Below are 23,483 nucleotides of genomic sequence, written 5' to 3' on the forward strand. Positions count from 1 at the left end.
GGAAGCCTGCTTCTCCCTCTCCCACTCCCCCTGCTTGTGTTCCCTCTCTCGCTGTGTCTCTCTCTGTCAAATAAATAAATAAAATCTTTAAAAAAAAAAAAAAGAGAGAGCTCAGGTACCAAAGCCCTGGCAATCTTTCTAGAACACCTGAGTAAGAAGTTTTCCAGATTCGCTTTGCATGTGACAGCAGCAGTGCCCAGGGATTTTTAAAGGAGGCAAACCCAGACCTTCAGGATCTACTGCGAAGAGAAAGCCCACATTTGGGGGACATTACATGCATGCCTGGCTGACCCCAGTGAAGCGAAGGGAGGGTAAAGAACATGAGCTCTGGTGTCAGCAGCCCTACCTGCCAACATCCAGCCGTGTGGCCTTGGGCAAAGTGCTTAGAGCCATTAACATTCTACAAAATGGGAGTGATGATAACAATACTCATTTTGCCAGGGTGTTCTAAGTGTTAAAGGATATTACGCATCTAGAGCAGGGGCAACAGCCCGTGCCTGTTTTTGTACAGCCCACCAGCTAAGAATTTTTTTTTTTTACATTTTTAAATGTTTGAAAAAACCCAAAGGGGACACCTGGGTGGCTCAGTTGGTTAAGCATCTGCCTTCAGCTCAGGTCATGATCTCGGGGTCCTGGGATCAAGTCCCACATAGGGCTCCCTGCTCGGCGGGGAGTCTGCTCCTCCCTCTCCCTCTGCCCCGCCCCACCCCTCGCTCTCTCTTTCTCTCTCTGTCTCAAATAAATAAAATCTTTAAAAAAAAAAAAAAAGAATAGCATTTTGTGATATTTGAAAACTATATGAAATTCGATTTCGGTGTCCCTGAATGAATTTTCACTGGGACCCAGCATGCCCATTCATTACACGTTGTCCGTGGCAGCTCCCACGTTGCCACGGCAGAGCTAAGCAGTTATGACAGAGACCCTCTGGCCCGCAACACCTCAAATATTTACTAGCTGGCCTGATGGTGGGCAGAGAAATAGGCCTTCAAAGATGTCCATGTCCCAATCCCCAAAGGTGTGATTAGGTTAAGGCTCCCCAAATGGGGAGAGCAGCCTGGAGTACTAGGGGGCCCAAGGGAATCACAGGGTCCTTATAAAAGGGAGGCAGGAGGGCCGGAGTCAGAGCAGCAGATATGACAGAGGGAGGTGAGGTAAAGAACAAGAGAGAGAGACTGAAAGATACCATATGGCTGGCTGTGATGATAGAGGACGGCGCCACACACTGAGGAACGCAGGCGGGCTCTAGAAGCGGGACAAGGCAAGACATTCTCCCCGAAAGCCTCTAGAAGGAACGCAGCCCAGCCAACCCTTGAATTTTAGGTTTTCTGATCCACAGAATGGGAAGATAATAAATGTGTCTTGTCTGAAACCACTAAATTTGGGCTTATTTGTCACAGCAGTGCTAGGACCCTAACCCAGGCCTCTACCAGGAAGAAGCTTGCTGACCCCTGACGCGGAGCATTAGAGTACCACTCTCAGCACACGTCTGTTTTATTCTTTTGTTGCATTTCCCAGGGCGATGTTGAGACTAGAGGGCTGGGGACCGGGACAGCAGTTGCACTAGGCGTGCGACCACGGGTCACGCGTGAACCCCAAGCCGTGGCACCAGGAGGGCACATCACAGCTCTGGTTCTGTGCCAGGTGATGACACCTCGAACCAGTCCTGCTCTCCCCTCCCTGTGCAAGGGGTCCTCCACTCCCCCGGCTGCCTCTAACATGGTATTCCTTCCCAGGCCCCAGGTCAAATCCTAAAACCAGCCTCTTCCCAAGAAGTTCAGTTTCCTTTTCGACCTCACACAAAACCACCAGTCATCAGCTCACACCGCAAAGATGGAAGAGCAGTGGGGCCCCGGGGAGATGTACTCCTGTGATGGTGATTTGCAGGAGCTGGAGTTTATAGGAGAGGAACAGCCTCTCCTATAAACCTGGCTACAGGGACACTCATACACTCTCTCTCTCTCTCTCTCCCTCTCTCAGAGCTCTCATTAGATCAGGGTGCTGATGACTTTTTTTCTAATGTCTGGAAACCAGGAACCCAATGCTGGACCCAGCCTCTAATGCTAAACCCCAAATTGCTCAGTCCCACATAGACTCTCCACCAACTCTCTGACCACCGACTCTAAGGAGAAAGGGGGCCACTGTGCAAAGCCCAGCCCCACAGAAAAATCATTCCCCAAACTGCCAGTGGGGTGAGCAGCTCATACGGCCCCACAGCCCCCTCAGCACCATGTCTGTTCTCAGGTGGCCCCCACTATTCATGCCAGAGCCCTGGGAGCCAAGTGTGCCCTTCCCTCCCCCTCAGTCCCTCCCCATTTAATTCTTCCTTGAGTCCTGTTGGTTTCACCTCCAAAATACATCCATCCACTCCTCTTCCAAGCCACCACCGCTCTTGTCCAGATGACCACAAGTGCCTTGTGTAACTGTCTCCCAGTTCCAGCCCTGGTCCCCTTGCAGGCCACTGTGGATGGTGCCACTCTCTACAGAGAGCCCGTCACTGACTGCCGACCTTGGGTCCCCATGCACACCCGACACATGTCTCCAGCTGCATCTTTCAGTGTCTCTTTGTCCTGCTACCACCACCCCCTTCTGTTCCCAGACAGATCCATGCTCTTTCCCACCCGAGGCCTCTGCATTCTCTGTTCTCTCTGCCTCCTTCTCCTAATCATCCCTGGTCTCAGCTTAGTCGCCACTTAGTCCTCAGAAAGACCCCCCAGCTTCCCAAACTCAGAGCACCCTGTACTTTTCCCTCGTGGCATTTATCATGGGTGTCGTTGAACTTTTATTCTTTTTATTCTTCTGGTCACTTGTGTAACATCTGCCATTCCCCTACAACACGATCAGAAGACCATGGTGGGCGCTTGTTCGGCTACATAAACCCTGGAACCCACACAACAGAAGTCCAACAAACATCAGCTGAGCCAGTAAACGAACAGACAAATGACTTGTGACGTCCAACAGGAGAAAGGCTATGGAGGGTCCAAACACACACCTGTGGGACAACCAAGCCACCCAAGCCAAGCACCTGCCCCTGCCCGGCCCAGGGCCCCGTGTTCCCAGCTCCAGCCCTGGGCCCAGGCAGCACAGCCCCCTCTCGTCTCGCTCCAGGGTCGGGCACCCCCCCCCCGCCCCACCCCCAAGGTGACGCCCACCAGAGACAACATCCTCAGCTTAGGCCACTCCACCTGCCCAAGATGCCCTCTCCGGGCCTTTCAGCTTGTTCTCCTTTTGACAGCACTCAAGTCCTGCTCAGGTTTTGCCTTCTCCAGAAGACCCCAGTTCGCCCCTCTCGGTGGCCCTACTGCAGACTCCAAGAGCACCTGAGAGATGTAGCCCAAACCTCAGATGACTCATCTCGTCCTGACCTCTTGTTGAGCTGTCTCTAGCTCCTCCTGTCCCTAAAACAGAAGCCCCCTCAGGAGTCAGAGTTGCGGGGTGAGTCAGTGACTCAACTAGAGCGCCGACACAGCGCCTTCCTGTGACTCTCCCACCCCAGAGTTCTGCCCTCTGAGTGAAGGAACTAGGGTTCCTGTCCCACCTCTGCCACTACCCAGCCCTGTGACCTTAAGGAAGTTGCTTCAGTGTCTCTGGGTCTAAATTCCTCACTTGATAAAGGGGGGTGTTGGAGTCCTTGGTCCCTGATGGCCTTCCTAATTCTGTGATCCTGTAACTCTTACTTTCCGTCCTGCACTCCTATGATGGTGCCCCAGCCCACACCAGCCTCCCTCTATGCGCACACAAACACACACACACACACACTCAAATCTGGTTCTCCACCTCGAGTCAGCTTACCCTTCCTGGTGACACAGGCACACACACAAGGAGTCACCTCCAAAGTGGCACAGACCAGACCACGGCGAAGGGCCCCCCACGGCAGAAACCACTAAGGGACCCCAGCCTGGGACATGGGCTTGCTCCTCAAGCCCCATGAATAAAGAAGCAGGCACAGCTGCCCTATTCATAATCAGCATAAAAAACTGATTAGCCCTTTCCAGATTAAACATTATTGTTTCAACGATGAACATAAATCAGCCAGACGTGGAGGGCTTGCTTCTCTCTGCTGCCAAGGAGCTGCAGCAGGTAGGCCGCGCGTGGGGACCTGGGCACAGTGCGAAGGGAGGAGGACTCCTCCCCGGAGAAGGGCCCAGCTCTCAGAAGGTACACAGGAGGGCAGACCTCAACCCCATTGCCAGCCCCCTCCATGTGAGCACAGAGGAGCAGCACCTTTTCCAGAGGTGAGAAGGAGGAGAAGAACCAAACCACCCTACCACATGCTTCTTAGAGCACCTCCTCAGCCATGTGATTGGCTCTTGAGGCAACATAGGTCCAGGGCCAGCCTGGGGCCGAAGGCAAGATGGCAGGCCGGTGCGCTGTTAGGGGGAAGAGTGTGGCCCTCAGGCGCAGACTGGGTCTCACAGGCCCTTCGGTGTGGCCTTGAACCCGGCCCCACACCTCCTGCAGCAGCCTGTGGGGTTGAAGCGTGTATGTCTCTACAGTCAGATAACACTCGGGTTCAGTTCCCAGCTGAGCTGCTGTCCCGCTGTGTGATCCTGAGTAAGTCACTTAGTGTTACAATTTAGTAAGCATCACCTGGGGAAAATGGGGAAAGGGACACCTAACTCCCCTCGCTTTTGTGAGGACTAAAATGAGGCTGTGTATTTGAAAACATCTAACACGTGCTAGGGAAGGAGAAAACAATAAATATGCAGTTCCTTGACCTCTCTGTCCCACCTCCCACTCGGGAATGCTGGGAGAAGCCATAAACTGCTAGGACGGGAAACTTGGGGAAAGGCCCCGGGCTCCTTCCAGTGAGCAAGAGCACTCAAGGGTTAGGACCTTGGGATCTTCAGTCAGCCCTGGTTTTGCTCCCAACTCAGCCTCCTGTCTCTGTGCAACCTCAGACACACGTCTCAACCTCTCTGGCCTTGGCTCAGATGAGAGTACTCCCCCCGCAGGGCAGCCCTGGGGATTACAGGGGGACAGAGCTGCACAGCACCCACCAGCCGCCCATCCCTCCAGATCTTTCCCCTGCTCCCTCCTGCAACTTCAGCATTTGCATCTGAGCCTGGGGGCTCTTTCTCTGTGGCTGTGAAGTTAGGAAGCTGGTGTATAAACACCCAATCTTCTCCCTTGGCCCTTGGGTGGGATGATTTTAAGGTGAGTGTTTGGCACCATGTCCCAATGTCCCCACGCGGCAGCCGGTTTAAGGGCCTTCTCTTCCCTGAACCGCGTTCCCGCTTCCCTCCTAGCTGCACCAGACCTTCCCACAAAACCACTCTCACCAGAACCCTCTCCTTGGAGTCGTCCTTCTGGGAGTGCCCGGCCAGGATGAGCACCTCCCACGTGGCGAGCATCCAGCTGAGGTGGGTGACTGTGTTCCCTCTAAGACCGTAGGGGACCCAGGCCTCCAAATCATCGCTCTGTCCCGGCCGTGGCTCCCTCGGACACGGGGAGAAGGTATCAGAGCCGCAACAATCCCATCACCCTGCCCACTCAGCCAACCTGAGCCCTGAGCAGCCTGCGAGGAGAGACCCACCCCCTCCCCCTGCGGAGGGGAAGGCAGGCCGTGAGTTCATGCAATGAGAAGATGAGGACCCTGCGGTCCGCCTGGCAGTCCCGAGGGCACAAGGGCCACTGGCAGGGCAGCTCCTTCAAGAGCAGTGGCTGCGGCACTCATTCTCCGACTTGTGGCCAGCCGGGGACACTGGCTCTGAGCTCCTGAGAGAGGCCGAGGGGAGAAAAGCTGGCCAGGTCCCAGCTTCGGGAAACAACTAAGACAGGCTCAAAAGGGAGAGTTCACCTGTACCAGATGCGGAGGAAGGAAAGAGCCTCCTTGCGTGGCTCCTGCCTCGCACCCCTCCAGCCGTCCTGCACTGTTGGCCGACTCTGCCCAAAATCAGCCGTGGAGGCCTGCACACACACGCACACGCACACGCATGCACACGCACACAGACACTATTAGCTGATGTGACTGAACACGGGTTCTAAGACCTGGGGCCCATGGTGACCCCCTAAAGCCTGCACACCAAGATCCAATGCTTACACCCCTATAGCCACTCTACTGCCCTCCAGAACGTGGGCCCTCTTCGGGGGGCAGCTGCCTAGCGAGAGGGGTGGGGGCCCAGGCAACTGAGTTCAAAGCCTGGCTCTGCGTCTTCTAGCTAGGAGACTGGGGCTGTTACTTAACCTCCCGGGGCCCCCGCTTCCTCATCTGGAAACCTGGAATGGTAAAATCTACCAGCCTTGCAGAATTATTGTAACGGTTAGAAATAATATCTATAAAACATCCAGCCAATGTGTACTACCTGGCAAGTACCACACAGAAACTCTCACGATATTATCATCCGCTGACATGAACGTCTTTTATGCCACATTCTGCCTTGCTGCTTCCCACCCCACCCCACCTGTCACCTTAGGGTTTAAACAAGAGGGATGACATGTTCTGACGGACCCCACCTCCTCCGACCTCCGCAATTGGTCAGGGACTGGACGTTGGTATTTGTTTCCCTGGGCGACCATAACAAATCACTGCTAACGGGTGCTTAAAACAACAGAAATGTATTGCCTCCCAGTTCTGGGGGCCAGCAGTCTGAAATCAAGGTGTTGGCAGGCCTGCATGCCCTCTGAGGGCCCCCGGGAGGAGCCTTCCTGGCTCTTCTTAATTTCTAGGGGCTGCCAGCGATCTTGGCAGTTCCTTAGTTTGCAGCTGCATCCCTTGAATCTCTACTGCCACCTCCTTGCAAGGCCACCAGTCCCTGGATGTAGGGCCCACCCCAATCCACTATAAACTCCTTAAATTACCGAATTACAGCCGCAAACGCTTCATTTCACGTTCTCAGGTTCTAGGTAGAGAGGAATGGGGTGGAGGAGCGTGGGGGAGACCATTCAACCCAGTACAACACCTGACTTAGGCTCAGTTGGGCAGAGTCCTGATCTGGAATTTCATAAAAAGAAAGTGGAGTTGGGGTGGGTGTGGGGGAGGCCCCGCTGGGGGCAGACCTGGGAAGAGGTGAGGCTGAGGGATGCCAAAGGCAGTGGCTCATGCAGGAAAGCAGCCATGAATGAAGTCGCCCTGCAGAAAGAACAGGAGAGACAGAGAGGAGTCCTGGAAGAGCACCCCAAAAGCCCTACTCAACCCCATCCCTTCCCAAAGCCTGGTCACAGGACACAGGAAGTCTGCCCTCTTGCCTCAGCTTGTTCCAGCTGGGGTTCCAATCCTCACGACTACAAAAGCGCTCATGCTCTCACCTGCTCGAGCTTGAATTGTGGCCCCCAAATATTTATATGTTGGGGTCACAGCCTCCAGCACCTAACCTTCAGAATATGACCTCACTTGGAAAGTGTCATTGCAGATGCAATTAGTTAAGATGAGGTCACCCTGGCATGGGGTGAGGGGGCACTAAGCCAATATGACGGTGTCCTTATGAAAGGGGGCAATTTGGACACAGAGACAGACATGCACACAGGAAGCACGCCAGGCGAGCGTGAAGGCAGAGATCAGGGCAGCACTTCTACAGGCCAAGGAAGGACGAAGTTGGCCAGCAAACCACGAGAAGCTAGAGGGGAGGCCGGGAGCAGACTCCCCCTCACAGCCTCGGCTGCACCAGCCCCGCCGGCACCTGGGTCTCGGACTCCTGCCCACCAGAGCTGAGACAACAGATTTCTGGTGTTTGAGCCGCCGGTCCATGGAGCTTTGTTAGAGCAGTCCTCGCAATGTAACACAGCCCAGCCGCGGGGCCCTTGCCGCCCAGCCCTGCAGCTCTGCTCCCGGGCACCGTGGCGCCGCCCCACCGGCCCACCACCAGCCTCCAAGGGCCTCGCGCTTTCACTCCTCCAGTCTGCCTCATCCTCCGAGGGCCACCTCCTCCAAGAGCCCTCTTCTGAACTTCCCCCTGAACTTCCCCTGCATCAGCCCCACAGCTGAGTGCTTAATTGTTCTCTATAATTACTTCCTCTGTGAATTGTTCTGTCTGCCCGGCTTGGGGAGGGAGGGACGTGGCTCTGACATATTCTATATCCCCCACAGCGTTGGCACAGAGGTAAGTACCTATCGGCTGCTCAACAGATCTGTATTTTCTGAGTGAGCGAAGCAGTGGGTGGTGGGCCCTGACCTTCCAGAGTCTGTGAATGGGGCCACCATCAGCTGAGGCACTCTCTCCAGCAAGCAGGCCCAACGCAGCAGCTAAGCAGAGGGTCTGGGTTTGGGCACCACCCTACAAGTTAGACCCCCAAAGAGTGGGGGATGTACCATGAGCCTGATCTGCAGATTGAAAGTGAACGGTGAGCACATGGGTATAATCATCCCAAACCACTGGCAAGTGGGAGGGCTGGCCAAAGGATACAAAGAACACCCAGAATCCTTGCACCGTGAGGGATGAACTTATGAAAAGAGAGCTTCCTCAAGTCCATAGGAGGCCACAAAGTCCCATGTAGGGCGAAAGCCACGGAGCCCCTCCAGGATTCTTTGGCAGCAAGACCAGCTGTGTCTCTGAATGTTGGCCTTCTCACTCCAGGCAGCAAGCTCCCAGCCCTCAACAGGAGGATGAGCACTGGATTGGGAGTCAAGAGACCTGGGTTCGAGTTCTGCTCCCACCATCACCCAGTTGTACCACTCTGGGCCAGTGACCTCCCTCACTGAGCCTCAGTTTCCTCACCTTGAAAGAGGTGATTTCTAAACCATCACAGCCCAAGAGTTAGTGATTCTCTTGGGTAACTTTTGCCTAAGGCACCTGCCACTGAATGACAAAGGCCAAACAAGAAAAGCCAGTGTTTGTCAACCCCCAGGAAGATCCAGGCACCGGTGGGGGTGCTGAATACAATTGAGGGTCCCAGTGTGCCTGCTTCATTTTGTCCTCACAGGAGCTCTGCACGTGACGACCAGAGCTAACAGCTGCCAGGATTCACTGTGCAGCCCAGATGGGCCCCAGCTCTCCGTCCTCGTCATGGCCCTATTAGTGCAGAGGTTCTGTCAGCATCCCTGTTTACAGACGAGGGGACTAAGGCTCAGAAAGAACTAATGACACAGTGAAAATCTGGTAGCATTTGGGATTCGTGCAAGGCTCTCTGACTCCAAAGCCTATTTGATTAATCAGTATGCCATACCACCTCAGAAATGACCCTTCTGTTCTTTCCAGAAGCCAGATCCTGCCCTTGCCCTCAGCCCATAGTTGAGACAGCCCCAGACACACCCTCACCCAGCCTTCCACAGGCTCCTACAGGAACACCCCAGGGGACTATGGAAGCGAGACCGAGGCAGGAGCAGAGCTGGCCACCCCAAGGACTCCAGGACCCATCACACCATGCCATGACGTCCTGTGTCAGAGTGTCTCCGTGCAGGTAACAACTCATTAGTGAGCACCTCTGGTGTGCCAGGCCCTGGGCAGTGCTCCGAGAGAACCCCAGGAAGAGCGGGAGGAGACCACCCACCCCAGGAACTTAAACCCAGCACTGAAATGACCAGACGCAAGAGGTCAAACCAAGTGCTCTGGACCCAAGGTCCAACCCGGGTGAGGTCAGTGAAGCCTTCAAGGGGACGGGGGCACTCAAAATCATTCTGTAATTCAGCGCAACCACACTTACTAACACCTACTATGTGCAGAGCCCACACTAGGCCCCGTACGAGGTTCAAGATAGAAAAGCAACCAACCTTAATGCAACAAACAACTGCATAAGAGCTGTGACAGGGACAGAAAGTACCCAGGGGAAGCACAAAAGAGTCACGAATCCTGACTGGGGGTGTGTGAGGAGCCAAGGGTACGATTTCACTGGAAACCATAAAATAATGGTTTATTTGTAAAATAACCCATCTGTAAAATAATAGTAGGACTGATCTCAGAGGGTCTTAGGTGAGAAGTTGATCCGTGCAGAACCGAGACAGTGCCTGACACCCAGCAAGCATTCAGACTGTGTGTACATCGTGTGCTGGTATCGTCAGACCCGGAGCTCAAAGGATGAGAAAGGGCCTGCTGAGTTAAGAAGGGGAAGTGAGAGGACAGGCCTGGGGTGCATGGAGTGAAACCCCATGTGGCCAGGGGTCACCGTGTGAAGACTGGAGCGGGGGGTGAGGCTGGAAAGAAAGTGAGGAGCAGCCCCTGACCTGCTCTCTGCGGGGGTGGGGAGCAGCCCCTGACCTGCTCTCTGGGGGGCTCTGTTCCACAGGCACGAGAGGAACGTGGCCCAGGCTAGGTAAGGGCCACACAGAAGCTATGGAACAACAGACCGAAGGTGCCCTGGAGATGGAGCGGAGCCCCAAGGAGGAGACTTTGCAGGGCTGGGCAGGGCAGCTGCTCAGGGTGGAGGCAGGGGCCAGGAGGCCACCTCAGTCTCTCCCCCAGTGACTAATGGCACACCATCCGTCCTAGCTGACATTAATGCTTCCCACCATCCATCTCCTACTCATTAAATTACCATTTTATGGCCAAAATCTCTCTCCCATAATTGATAAAAATCTCCTTTTGATGTTCAGTATGATTGGGGGGAAAATGTTTTTTTATTCTTCATTATGTTTTTAATATAAATGTATTTTTTATTGAGAGCTGCTGGGAAGCCCGGAGGAGGTGACTCTCTCTCTCTTGCCCCCAAGTCCTCCCCACACACAGCTTTGCGGCCACCAGCTCGTTCTGTTCCACTCCCAGAATGCTCACACGGCAGCCGTCTCGGGGAACCAGAGGCCAGAACAAAGGTTGTGCTGAGGACTAAGGGAAGCAGATCTAAAGACAGCTGAAGCCCGCCAGGTGGTCCTCAGCTCCAGGTCAGCGGAGCAGCCCGGGTGGTGAAGGGTGAGCTGGCCTCAGCCAGGCCCCTGCCGGGGTGCGAGGACAGGGGCAAGAGCTCCAGGGCACAGGGACGCCCAGGGGCTGGCACAGCAATGGGCACAGGGGTACACGCAATAAATGTGTGTAACTAAGAGAAGGGCAGGGAGAAGCTGGAGCAACACTGGAAAGAAGGCTGCAAGGAATACAAGATGGAAGCATGTGTCACCAGGGAGGGGAAGTCTTCTGCCAGCCATGGGCCACCCACCCCCGGCCCCGGTAGAATCAGCTCCTCTGGCCCGTCTGCCCTAACCGTGTCCCTCACCCCCGTCCAACCCAGCGCATGTCTGTCCCCGCCTACACCCACACCCAGCTCCTGCAGGACGAGGGAAGCCGAGTCCTGCTGCCACCCTGCAAGGAGGAGGGCTGGGTCCTGAACACAGCACAGCCACCAGCTGGTGACCCTGGGCCTCCGTGGCTGCCCCGACCCCTCACCCAGGGAGTCAGCTCTAGGCACCGAGAGCACAAAGCAGCTGCTGCTGCTGGCCTCAAGACACTGCTCTGGTTGACGCGGCCTGGCTGAGCTGCCCAGTACCCCCACCCCAAGGTGGGGGTCACAGGGCGGTACTTAAGAAGCCCAGGGGACAGGCCCCCAAGGCAGCAAGGGAAGGGGCTGACATTTCCTTGGGTACTGATCAGGGAAGAGAAAGGAGGATTCTACTAGCAAAGCAGTATCTGGGACGGAGAGCCATACCAGCTACCAGAAAACCTGGTTAAAGATCCAACTCTGCCATTTACAAGGCTCTCAGAATCTGGGTTCCTCGCACGCATAAAGCATCCAGCGTAACACCAGAATCATACTGACATGTGCTGGCCATTTGCCCTTTGCCTACAGGCTCCACACACTCCACGGCCGTTAATTCCTTTAATCCCACAGTCAGCCTGTGCGGCATGTACTGTCACTATCCCATTTTACAGATGAGGAAAATGAGAGACCGAGAAGGTAAGTAGCACGCCCAAGGTCACACAGCCAATACAACAGCAAGCAGTTTAGCTTCTGCCCACCTCCGAGTCTGAATAGGAAGCTCGACGGTCAGGACCAAGGGCACAGATGTGTAGTCCTGACTGAGGGCCAGGTGGGAACCATGAGGGATAATTTTATGTGTCAACTTGGCTGAGCCATGGTGCCCAGACACTTGGTCAGACTTTACTCTAATGTCTCTGTAAGAATGTTTCTGAATGAGATTTACATTTAAATCTGTAGACTTTTGGAGGGCCTGGGTGGCTCAGTCGGTTAAGCATCCGATTCTTGGTTTCGGCTCAGGTCACGATCTCATGGGTCATGACCTCATGGGTCTTGAGACCAAGCCCTGCATCGGGCTCTGCGCTCAGCAGGGATACTGCCTGAGGATTCTCTCTCTCTGCCCCTCCCCCGACTCACGTGCACACACACTCTCTCTCCCTCTAAAATAAATAAATCTTTTTTAAAAATCAGTAGACTTTGGGGGCGCCTGGGTGGCTCAGTCGTTAAGCGTCTGCCTTCGGCTCAGGTCATGATCCCAGGGTCCTGGGATTGAGCCCCACATTGGTCTCCCTGCTCAGCGGGAAGCCTGCTTCTCCCTCCCCCACTCCCCCTGCTTGTGTTCCCTCTCTCGCTGTGTCTCTCTCTGTCAAATAAATAAATAAAATCTTTGAAAAAAATTTTTAAAAAAATCAGTAGACTTTGAGTAAAGCAGATGGCCCTCTATAACGTGGGTGGGCCTCATCCAATCAGTTGAAGGCCTGACTAGAACAAGACTGACCTCCTGGAGCAACAGGGAATTCTGCCAGCAGACGGCCTTTAGACTCAAACTGCAATATCGGCTCTTCCTGGATCTCCAACCAGATGTCTCCCCACTCACACCAAAGATGCAAGATTTACCAGCCTCCACAATTGCATAAGCCAATTCCTTAAAACCAATCAATCTTTTTACTTATTTTACACACACACACACACACACACACACACACACACACACCCTATTGACTGTTTCTCTGGAGAACCCTGACTAATAGAAGAAGGAAATCCAGCCCTGGCAGAGCTGCCACCTGCAGGAAGGGGTGCCCAGAGTGGGTGCCTTTTCCTGCTTTTCACACAGTTCTCCAGGTACCAGCAGAGGTTCTACATGCAGGCATGCAGAAATGACAAGGATCAGCCCAGAGTTTGCCATCCCCCATCCATGCCCAGCGCCCCCTCACCCAGCCCTGAGGCCTCCATGGAAGCCCCTGCTCCAATCTCTGTTCAGGGTCTGCACTGCCCCCACCTGGTGCCCCCACCACCAGGAAGCCCTCATATGGGCCAGGCGTTCTCCTACCTCACCTCCCTGCCTTCTACTTCTGCTCCTGCTGGTCCTCAAGCCAAGAGTGCCTTCTCTCTGCCACCCCCCACCCAAGCTTAATAAATGACAGAGGTTCCTGGGGGAAAAGTTTCTTTATCTCTTTCCTGAACTTTTGCTTATAACTTGAGCCTTTAAAGCAAGACAACAATGTTACCCTCCACCTGTACCTGTAGGTCCATAAGAAACCACAAGGTGTGCATTCTCCCACCTGATGCACAGTGGTTCTCTTCCATGTTCCAATGGCCACTCTGGACAGATGGTCCATCAAGAACATGGATCTCCTGTGACACACAGCATGTGTCCCCGGGTACTATAGGAAGTTACAGAACAAGTTCAAGTCTAGATCAGACTTGATTTGATTTGAAGACTGATATGATAAATCATGTTTCAGAGGGGCATCTGGGTGGCACAGTCGGTTGAGCATCTGACTCTTGGTTTCAGCTCAGATTGTGATCTCGGGGTCTTGAGATCGAGCCCCGCATTGGGCTCCACACTCAGTGTGGAGTCTGCTTGAGATTCTCTCTCAATCTGCCCCTCCCCCCTCACATGTGCACACACTCTCTCTCTCTAAAATAAATAATTTAGAAAGTCAGAATAAAATACTGCAGTTTAAAAAAAAAAACCAACATATTTCAGAGTACACAAGCCAAACCCCAATCCCCCAACATCAGTACAAGCGGTGCCCCTAACAAAGGTATTTCTGTGCATCACTCTGGCACCTGACCTCATTTCCTTCAGTTTTTCATACAATTTTAGAGCTAGAAAGAACCTTAATCTGATTCAAGTATATTCCAAAACAAAAAGCAAAACTGGATCATTTACTGAAATATATTGTAATGAGATCAGACTGTGTGTGTGTGTGTGTGTGTGTGCGTGTGTTAAGGAGGGGGTGGAAGGAGGGATGTGAGTAGGTCCATGACCACCAATAACTGTACCAGTGCAGCTGACAATTCTATCATCTCTTCCTAAGTCCCACTATAACTCCCCTCCCCAAGCTTTCTACCCACCTCAAACCTCCCACCTTCCCTTTCCCCACCTGGGAAAGATGTCCTCATCTCCCACCTCGCCAAGAAAATCTGGCCCCACTCCATCCTTCTTTGCTTGGGTCCCTCTCCAAGTTCTCCTCTCTCCTCAGGCTCATGTTATGAAAAAAACACTCGAGGCCCTTCATAGTGTGACCTCAGCACCAACTTTGCAACCTCAGCTCCACTATTCACCAACCTGAACCCCACATGCTAGTTAAGAAGACTATCACCATGCAATCTCTGTATCTTATGCTTTCCCGTGCCTGTACCTTTGCTTAGCCCATCTCACCAATCAGAAGTCCCCTCCTGCAACCTCTGCTTCCTCCAATCCCAGCCATCCTTGAGAGCCTGGGTCAGATGCCATCTGCTTCAGACAGCCTCCACCCACCCAAAAGTAACCTCTCTCCCCGTCTCTCTCCCTCTCTCTTTCCTGTAAACCCTGTGGGCATGCACATGGCCAGCTACCACAGTGATGTGTACCTCCCAATGACCCCACACTACAAGGGCTGGAATGAGGTCTTACCCATCCTTGGCTAAATCCAAAGCTTCTAGCACTGTGCCTTCCTCACTAAATACCAGCTGCTTGGACAACAACGAGCGAGAAGGAAAGGAAAATGAAGGAACAGGTATCGAAACACAGAACTACAGGCTGCTCATGCCTGCAGGGGGCCTCTGAGGACTCCTAGTCCAGAAGAGGAATGTGTAAGGATGGGCTGGTGGTCAGAACCCTGCCAGGTCCTCCAGCAGGGAGCCAAGAACTCCTGGGGACCAAGGTGGTCAATAACCTCATGGCTTAGGCCTATGTTTGCCCCATTCAGGGTGCAAAGGTGTCAGCCTGGGCTCCTTCCACGGCATGAACCATGACCAGGAGAAGAAAGAACTCAAGCCTCAGCCAGTCAGGGCTGCCCTCTCCTGGAAAGGGCCAAGTCTTCAGCATCCTTCCCTGACACTCAAGCTCCGGCGCCATCTGCTGGCTATGGTCGGCACTGCACCTGGACCTACAGTCCCAAGGGCAGTTAGGGGACCAAGGTGGAGACCATTTCCAACCCTCTCCAGACCCAGGTCACTTTGGAGTCACCAGAAATGACCCCCACCTCCTAGAGTTCGGGCTGCTAACTGCTTCCCAGATCCTGTCCTTCAGGACTTAAGCCTAGCATTTAAAATAAAAGGAAAAAAAGCAAGCTTCTTTCTGGTAATACTAGCTGAGAAACTTCCAAGACACAGACATACAGACACAGAAAATAGATTTCCAAACGATTTCTGCCAAACAGGAGCTCTGTTACATAGGAGACAAAGCACTAGGCTGGCAGTCAGAAGATCTGAGGCCTCGTCCTGTCGCTCACACCCTTCTCCCTTAGCTTTGCGGCCCCACCCCCACCCCAGCCACACACACCCCTATGCCACGACAGTGCCCCTCTACTCGCTCTCCCTCCACGCTGATTGCACGGGCTGTTGTACAGGGATTCGCACGGATTCAGAGCCACATGTAAATCATGGGGCTCAGGAGAGATGCAAGCTCACTCTCATCTCCCACACCCTGCTGGGGACACCCCTCAGGGCCAGCCCCATCTGCCTGGGACAGGGACTGGTGTGAGGACACCAGTGACCCTGTAAGGCCTCTGCTGATGGGAAGGGTCCTCAAGAGGCACAGATGCAATCAACCAGTGCAGCCCCAACACACCAGCTCGAGCTCCCTCTAGCCACCCTCCCTGCTCTTTCAGTCTGAGATTCAGGGGCAGCTACGCAGTCTTTGAGCTCCAGGGGTCTTCAGAGCCCATCCGAGGACTTGAACCCAGCCAGCAGATGGTGATACATGACAGTCTCGGCCCCCTTTAACCACATTCCTGAAACCAGGGATGAAACAGAGCTTTCCACGGAGGGTCCCAGGGCCGATGTGGAGCCCACAATCAGTGGGATCTGCTCAGACCTCTTCCTGGCGGGGAGAGCTGCTCCCCATCAGTGTCATGGGAGAGGCGGGAGGAGGAGGGAAGTGCAGAGTGAGTGACTTTCCCCGCCCTCACACCCGCACACCCACCTACCCTGCTTCCCACGCAGCCCCTTTCCCCTCCCTCCACCCACAGACTGAGAAAGTGTGTCACCAGAGAACAAATGCCATCTTCCCGGGAGGGAGGAGGAAGCAGGAGGGAGAGCAAAGAGTTCAACTGTGTGCCTGTGGGGGCCGGGCTAAGAAACCTGAGGTTGCTGAGCTTCCCAGCTGTGAAGGACGCCCCCTCAGAACCGTGACCTTGACATTAGCCTCCCTTCTCTGAGGGCTCGAGACAAGCTCAGGACTACATGGCCAGGGGGACTAGAGAAGAGGCCCTGAAGATGCAGATGAAATCTTTTGACCCCAAACATCCTTTGGCCAGCTGGGTGGGCCCCACCATGAAGCTGACACCCCAAACTTCTCATCTCACTCCACCCTGACTTAGAGGGGGCCACTGACCAGCTCTTGCCTCCCCCTAAGGCTCTCCACAGACAAGCTGGCCTCCAAGGGTTAATCTGCTGCCTTCCTTCCCTTGCATCCACCCCCACTGAGCTGCCACATGCCAGCAATGATGCACTTCGCACTGTTATTACAGTGATTTATTTAGTTTTAATTTGGGGGTGAATCTCGTGCTATAGGAAGCAGGAGGCCCATAGTCTTGGCAAGAAGCAAAGCCACGCACGGGCCTGTGCCGTGCCAATCCTGTCCCCTCCGCCTGGGGTCCCTCCATCCTAACCCTGCTCCTCCTGGCCTCCAGCCCTAAATTGGGTTTACCCTTCGCTGAATCTCCTCCACCTAAGCCTTTATCCCTCATCTGCAAAATGGGGTAAATAACAGTCCCTACCTCCCACGTTTACCCTGAGGGGGAGGTGAGATAATGCAGGGGGCACAGTACAGCTGTTCTTACACAGTAAAGCCTCAATAATTGACAGATGTTATTAGGTTGGACCCTATGGATCCCATCACATTGCAGAACAATAGCAATCGCGTATCAACTATTTCAGATGGTTCAAGTCATCTTTTTTACGGAGGGCCACTGAGGCGCCTTGTAACCCCTTTGACTTCACTACTGAGAGTTGCCGGGAAGTACATTTCCGCTCCAGCGGCGGAGCCCCAGCCCCCCAGCAGCGAGAGCTCTGCCAGGCCCTTCGAGAACACGGCAGCCCAGGACCCAGCCGTCCTGGCCCTGGCAGCTACCCACCTCCTGGCCCAGGTCCTCACGGATGACCTGGCGGACCTCTTGTATGCTGCTCTGCGGGGCCTGGCTGTGGAGCACCTTCAGCGTGCTGGTGTACTCCTCCGGCAGCAGGTAGTCCAGGGCCCCCAGGTGCTGGCCCACCTTGATGAAAGTGCCCCGGTTGGCACAGCACAGCTCACAGAGACGCCTGGCAGAACGGAGGTGCACCTGCAGGGAGACAGGCCAGCGCCAGAGAGGTGTGAGCGCCCGCTGTCCACTGGACATCGTTCCCTCTTCCTGCCCCCTCTGCCGGAAAACCCTGATTTGCTCCCCAGAGTACGTGTACACACACACACACACACACGCACGCACGCACGCATGCACCTTCACTCGCCTTCTGCTTCAGTGCTCTCCTCCAGTCTTGGGACCTAGAGCAGTCGATCCCAGCCTCAGCCGGAGGCCGGCCTCCTCAGACGCCCGATGCTCCCATGCTTCTGGTCTTCTTCCCATCAAAAGTCACCCGGCCCAGGAACCAGAGCACTCGTTCAAGGCTTTTAACCAAATCTAATCTACTAATGATTCAGTTGAGGGTGCACAGAGTAAAAGTACGTGCCACCCAAGCCTCAGATACACTAATAACACTATCTGCTTAGAGGTCTACAGTTTCTAAATCATGGTCATGTGCATCATTTCTTTGAATCCTTACAGCAGCTCAGGGAGTCAGGTACTGGTATCTTTAAAAATAAGAAACTCAGATGTTGTGCTTATGAAGAAATAGCTCATAAAGATCAAAGGAGGTCTAGAAAAGGAGGTCTAGAAAATGCTCCAAACCTGCGGCTCTTTTAACTCAGCACACTTTCACAGGGATCTCCTCTTAACTGGAAGAAAAGTTTACTGGGAAATGTCAGGTGCATGGAACAGGCAGCTGGGTGGGTCGCCTAGGACAAGGCTGCCTTAACTTGCAGCCTGATGCCCTCTGTCCTTCCAGAGCTGGGAGATGGCCCCCCTTAGGCCCCAGGCTGTGTATCCCCCAGGTATCACTCCAGCTCAGCCGAGGGTCCTGGAACTGTGAGGGTCCTGCCCTCCTGGAGCTACAGCTTCTGAGGCAGGATGGGGCCGTGAGCACAGAGAGAAGGAAAGGGAGCCCAGTGCCCTGTGGGACCCCTTCCACCCACAAAATCAACCAAGAGGGGGTAAACATCTACAACGGACTTACAGTCTCTTAAGTGTTATGGAAGATACTGACATAATTAAGCACATATTAGAGGCAATAAACCACCTGAGGAATTAAATAACTTTTGGCAACAACGATGGAAGAAACAGTTAAAGATCCTATACAATTAGTTGCCAAGTGAACCACACAGAAAACTGTTCCTTTAGAAATTAAGAAGATAACACCACAGTCCTCAACACCCTTGTCCCAGCAGCCAGGGAGCCCATCTCCCCTGCCCCACCACAGCAGAGGAGATGCCCTGAACTCCGGCTGGCCCTGCTAGACGCCTCTGCCTCCCACCCCAATGCACTCTTGGGGAACCCTATACACATATGCTCCATCCCCCTGGGCAGAGTCCTCCAGCCTGGATGCAAATACCTGGTCCAAGCTGGGCCACGGAGAGTCTTTTTTTCCCTGATAGGAGGACCAGGAAGAAGGACATTAATCCTAAGAAATTAAGAGAGAGAGCATGCTCTTAGATGTGTCAAAGGATTGTGGGAAAGGGGTAGATTCTCTTTAAGACTCTGGAGCTGGGGACTCAGCAGACCAGTGGCAGACGGCAGGAAATCAGTGGTGTGGCTGGCCAAGCCCTGGTTTCAAGGAAGTGAGAAAGAAGGCACACACGGTCAAACATGGAACTGGGCATTTCCTCCCAGAGCAAAGGTCCAGGCTGGTGTGAACAAATGACTTCTTGGAGCTCAAATAATCATTCCCCAAATTCCAACCCAGAGGAGGAGAGGTCATAATCACTGGCAGAATGAGAGGCAACAGACAGGCATCCACAACCCATCAGTCCTGAGATACAGCAAGACTGCAGCCCACGTCCGGCCGGCACCCAGCGGCCCTCTCCCCCAGGGAGGCACGCTCAGCCCCCACATCAAAGCTGCTCTGGAGTCAAGACCACATGGAAGCAGAGGACCAGAAGGTGAGGTGAGGACACACCCCACTTTCCCCTCCCTGCCCAGTAAAGACCTCAGCCACTGTGTATTCACTGGGACATACAGCAGGCCAGGTTCCGTGCCCCACCCCCCCACCCCCAGCACATGGGAAGACGTGACCGAGCCGCTCGCACGCAGAGAATGACTCGCAACACCAGGATCACACTGAGAACCGCAGAAGCTCAGATGCAAGAAACAAGGGGGCTGGAATTAGAGGCGAAGCTTGGCTCACAGGAGGGCAGGTGGCTGTGTGGTGCTCAGATCTATGGCCTCCAGGCTCCAAGTCACCCTTCTCCGCCCTGCGCTGTGACCCTGGGGCTGCACACTGTCATTTCTCCTCTGTCAGATGGCTTCTTATTCGGCTTTGTCAACAGCTGGCTCTGGAGGAACACTGAGGTCACAGAGGGCAAGGGGGCTCTCTTCCTGGTGCCGATGTGCCATTTTAGCTCAGCAGCCAGCAGGCCGGTGGTTTGGGGTGTGCCCTTCGTGGCCCTCCCAGACCAGCCCACCCTCACTAAATTTCCCCACTACCAGGCAGGTCCCTCTGATGGACCAACTCGGGCCCACACCCTCAGGCAAGTGTTCTGACCAGCCAGCAGGCTGCTCCCAACCAATAGCTCCGGGCCACACCCTCCTGCAAATTCCACCGCCACCCAGCAGGCCGCTCCCATGGACCGTACCTTTCACTGTGTGTCTGCTCCCCATGGGGCAGACCTCCACCTCAGCCTCCCAGGCGGGAGACCCTCGGCTGAGGTCTGTCCTGGCTCACTACCCCTCAGCCCCAGACGGGGCGTCTGCTTTATGTGCTTACTACTTCTCCACCCTAGGATCTTCTTTTACTCCTTTTAGGAGTTAACGACCCTTTACTTTTACCAGTTAATAATCTGTTCTCTTAAGTTTTCCCCCCTTGAACCCTCCTGCACTGTTGGTGGGAATGCAAACTGGTGCAGCCACTCTGGGAAACAGTATGGAGGTTCCTCAGAAAGTTAAAACTAGAGCTACCCTATGATCCAGCAATCACACTAGTAGGTATTTACCCAAAGCATACAAAAATACTAACTCAAAGGGATATACCCATCCTGGTGTTTACGGCAGCAGTGTCTACACCAGCCAAATTATGGAAACAGCCCATAATGAATGACTAAAGAAGATGTGATATGTGTATATATATATATATATATATATATATATATATATATATACACATATCTATGAATATTACTCAGCCATAAAAGAGAATGAAATCCTGCCCTTTGCAACAACATGGATGGAGATAGAGAGTATTATGCTAAGGAAAATAAGTAAGTCACTCAGAGAAAGACAAATACCATATCATCTCACTCATATGTAGAATTTGAGAAACAAAATAAATAAGCAAAGGGGGAAAAAAAAGAGAGAGAGAGGCAAACCAAGAAACACTCAGCTATAGAGAACTGATGGTTCCCAGAGGAGAGGTGGGGGGGGGGGAAGGATGAGAGAAACAGGTGACGGGGATTAAGGAGTGCACTTGCTGTGATGAGCCCCGGGTGAGGTACGGAAGTGTTGAATCACTATATTGTACACCTAACTCTAATATTACACTGTATGTTAACTAAATGGAATTTAAATAAAAACTTTAATAGTCAATAAATAAATAAATAAAAGACTGGATTCCATGCTGAACTTTTTAATACGGTGTGTGTTCTGCAGTTTACTTACATGATAATCAGCATGAAATAAAGATCTCAGAAATTAAAAAAATAAAATGTTTTCCCCAGTCAGATTACTGGTGTGACTGGTTCCCGATAGATACACAGGATTGGTCCCTGAAATCAAATTTGAATAAACTAGGATAAAAAGAAGGGCATTTCAGATCAAGAGGACAATATAGCAACACATATCTGCATGCTAAAGACCTACTCCACCGTTTTCTTTAGACTGGATTCATATCTGCATTTGTCTCTGCCACTGGCAGCCCTCAGAAAGCACCAGCCTAGAGGATGTTAGTTGAAAGATGAAAAAGAAAAATAAGAAAGAATGAAAGCATCAGCCCACTGCCCCTCACCTGCGGCTGGAGCCAGTCCTACATAGGGTACCTCTAGGCACAAAGTTATGGTCACCTGCAAGACATTGTGTGGACACTACAGGGAGCCCTCTCTGATCACACAAGCCCAGGAAAGCTGGTTGACTCCCAACTCACCAGCCACTTGGCACATGAGCCGTAGGGGCAGAGACCATGTGTGTCCCCTGTATGCTGTGGGCAAGCTGTGCATGCGCCATAAATGTAGATTGATGATGACTATGGGTTATATGCTCACAAAACCGCCACCCATGAAGCTGAGTCAGCATCTACTGCAAATGGCACCCACATTTCAACTAAAGAAGCCCCACAGTCACCTTCAACCAACTTCTAAATAAACTCTCTCTCTCTCTCTCTCTTACACACACACACACACACACACACACACACACAGAGGTGAGGGATATTGCCACTCACCAAAAACTTCTAAATGTTCTTTTAAGGCCTTAAGACACAAATGCTGCACAGAGTAGGGCCTCTGATCTCCAGGGTCCCTTTTCAGTTCCAGCTCCGAGGGCTTCACTGTCCTTGGGAATCAGAAGGCAGGTCCCATTCAGAATTTCAAGAAACTGCTAGCTTAGTAAAAACTCCCCCTTTCAGCATTCACTTCCCTAATCTGATACCTTAAGGGGCTGCACCTGCTGGTGGCAGGGACTATCCACAGGGATCCCACAGTTCTCTCCCCCCAGGAACCTTCTCCCCCGACAAGGAGTACGCTCAATGAAAAGGCAAAGCTTCCAGAACCTCCGGACCTTGGCATTCCCCTGAATCTAGTCCTGCATGCTATACATCTTTGGGCATTGCACCTATATAGGCCTAGACCCCAGGGAGGACACGCAGGCCAATGAAAGTTAGTTGATACCAGTTCCGTCCAACAGAGCCTGCTGCAGTGATGGAAATATTCTGCATCTGCACTGTCCAATAACTCAGCAGCCACCAGCCACCAGTGGCCACTGGACACTTGAAATGTGGCTAGTGTGATGGAGGAACTAAGTTCTTCATCTTATTTAATTTTAAATAATTTAGATTTAAATCATCACATGCGGCTAGTGGCTACTATACTAGACAGCTCAGGCTTATAAATCAGTAACAACTGTAATAAATAATCATTTATTTAATGCCCTGTTCTAAGTGCTATTCCTGGGCTACAATAAAAGCTAAAATATAGGTAGTTGTTACTGTTTTTAAATCTGCCTAATATCTCTGTAAAATGGATCTTAATATGTGTCTTTAAGGATGACAAAATAAACTCAGAGAGGTTCAGTGACATTCCCAAGGTCCCAGAGTCAGCAAAGGGTAAGATGTTGTTGTGTTCAACCATGTGCCAGGGGGCAGGCATGAACTGAATTTCTCTATGTACACACACTGTGGGGGATGCAAGCATTGTGGGGATGGTCTCCATGGGCAAGGAGCTTACAATCCAGGCTGAGGTGTGGATGTGCACCCATGAGCTGGAATCACCAAGGGCAGGCAATAAAGGTAGCTGCCCAGTACCTCCCAGGTATGATATGCGCTGGAGAGAACATCAGCCTGGTGCCAGGGTGGCCATGGAAGCTGAATCAAATATATACAATTTAAAAGGCACAATGAAAGCCGTAGTCAGTCTTGAATACAACAGGAGTCATAAAACATGATGATTAACAGCATTGACTTTGGAATCAAAAAGCCCTGGGTTCAAATCCTACTTTGCTACTTACTTGTCATATAACCTTGCACAAATTCATTAACTTTGGGGCTTTGTTTTCTTCATCAGTAAAGGGAGGAGAACAGTGGCAACTGTCACTGGGATGGTCACATGAAGCAAGCATAAAAAAGAGTTCAGCACAGGGCTCAGCACGCAGTCAGTGCTCAATATGTGAATCAAAAAAGATGGGGGTTGGGGGAAAATCCAATGTTCCCAGAAAAATGAAATTAAAAAAAAAAAAAAAAAGAACACTCCAGGCCCATCCACTCCCTAT

The 23,483-nt window shown here is 52.7% G+C and overlaps 1 protein-coding gene across 2 annotated transcripts in view; it reads right to left on the bottom strand.

The window, feature by feature from the left end:
- ADCK1 (aarF domain containing kinase 1) overlaps positions 1-23,483 on the bottom strand; it is an 86,818-nt gene that overhangs the window by 22,410 nt on the left and 40,925 nt on the right. For both annotated transcript variants that reach the window (XM_081830137.1, XM_081830136.1), the window contains exon 4: positions 17,340-17,543. In XM_081830137.1, coding sequence (XP_081686263.1) covers positions 17,340-17,543 — 204 coding nt within the window. The remainder of the gene's footprint in view (positions 1-17,339; positions 17,544-23,483) is intronic.

This window comes from Leptonychotes weddellii, chromosome 9 (genome assembly GCF_054177405.1).
Source record: "Leptonychotes weddellii isolate Sample4059 chromosome 9, ASM5417740v2, whole genome shotgun sequence".
In the NCBI taxonomy this organism is placed as follows: domain Eukaryota; kingdom Metazoa; phylum Chordata; class Mammalia; order Carnivora; family Phocidae; genus Leptonychotes; species Leptonychotes weddellii.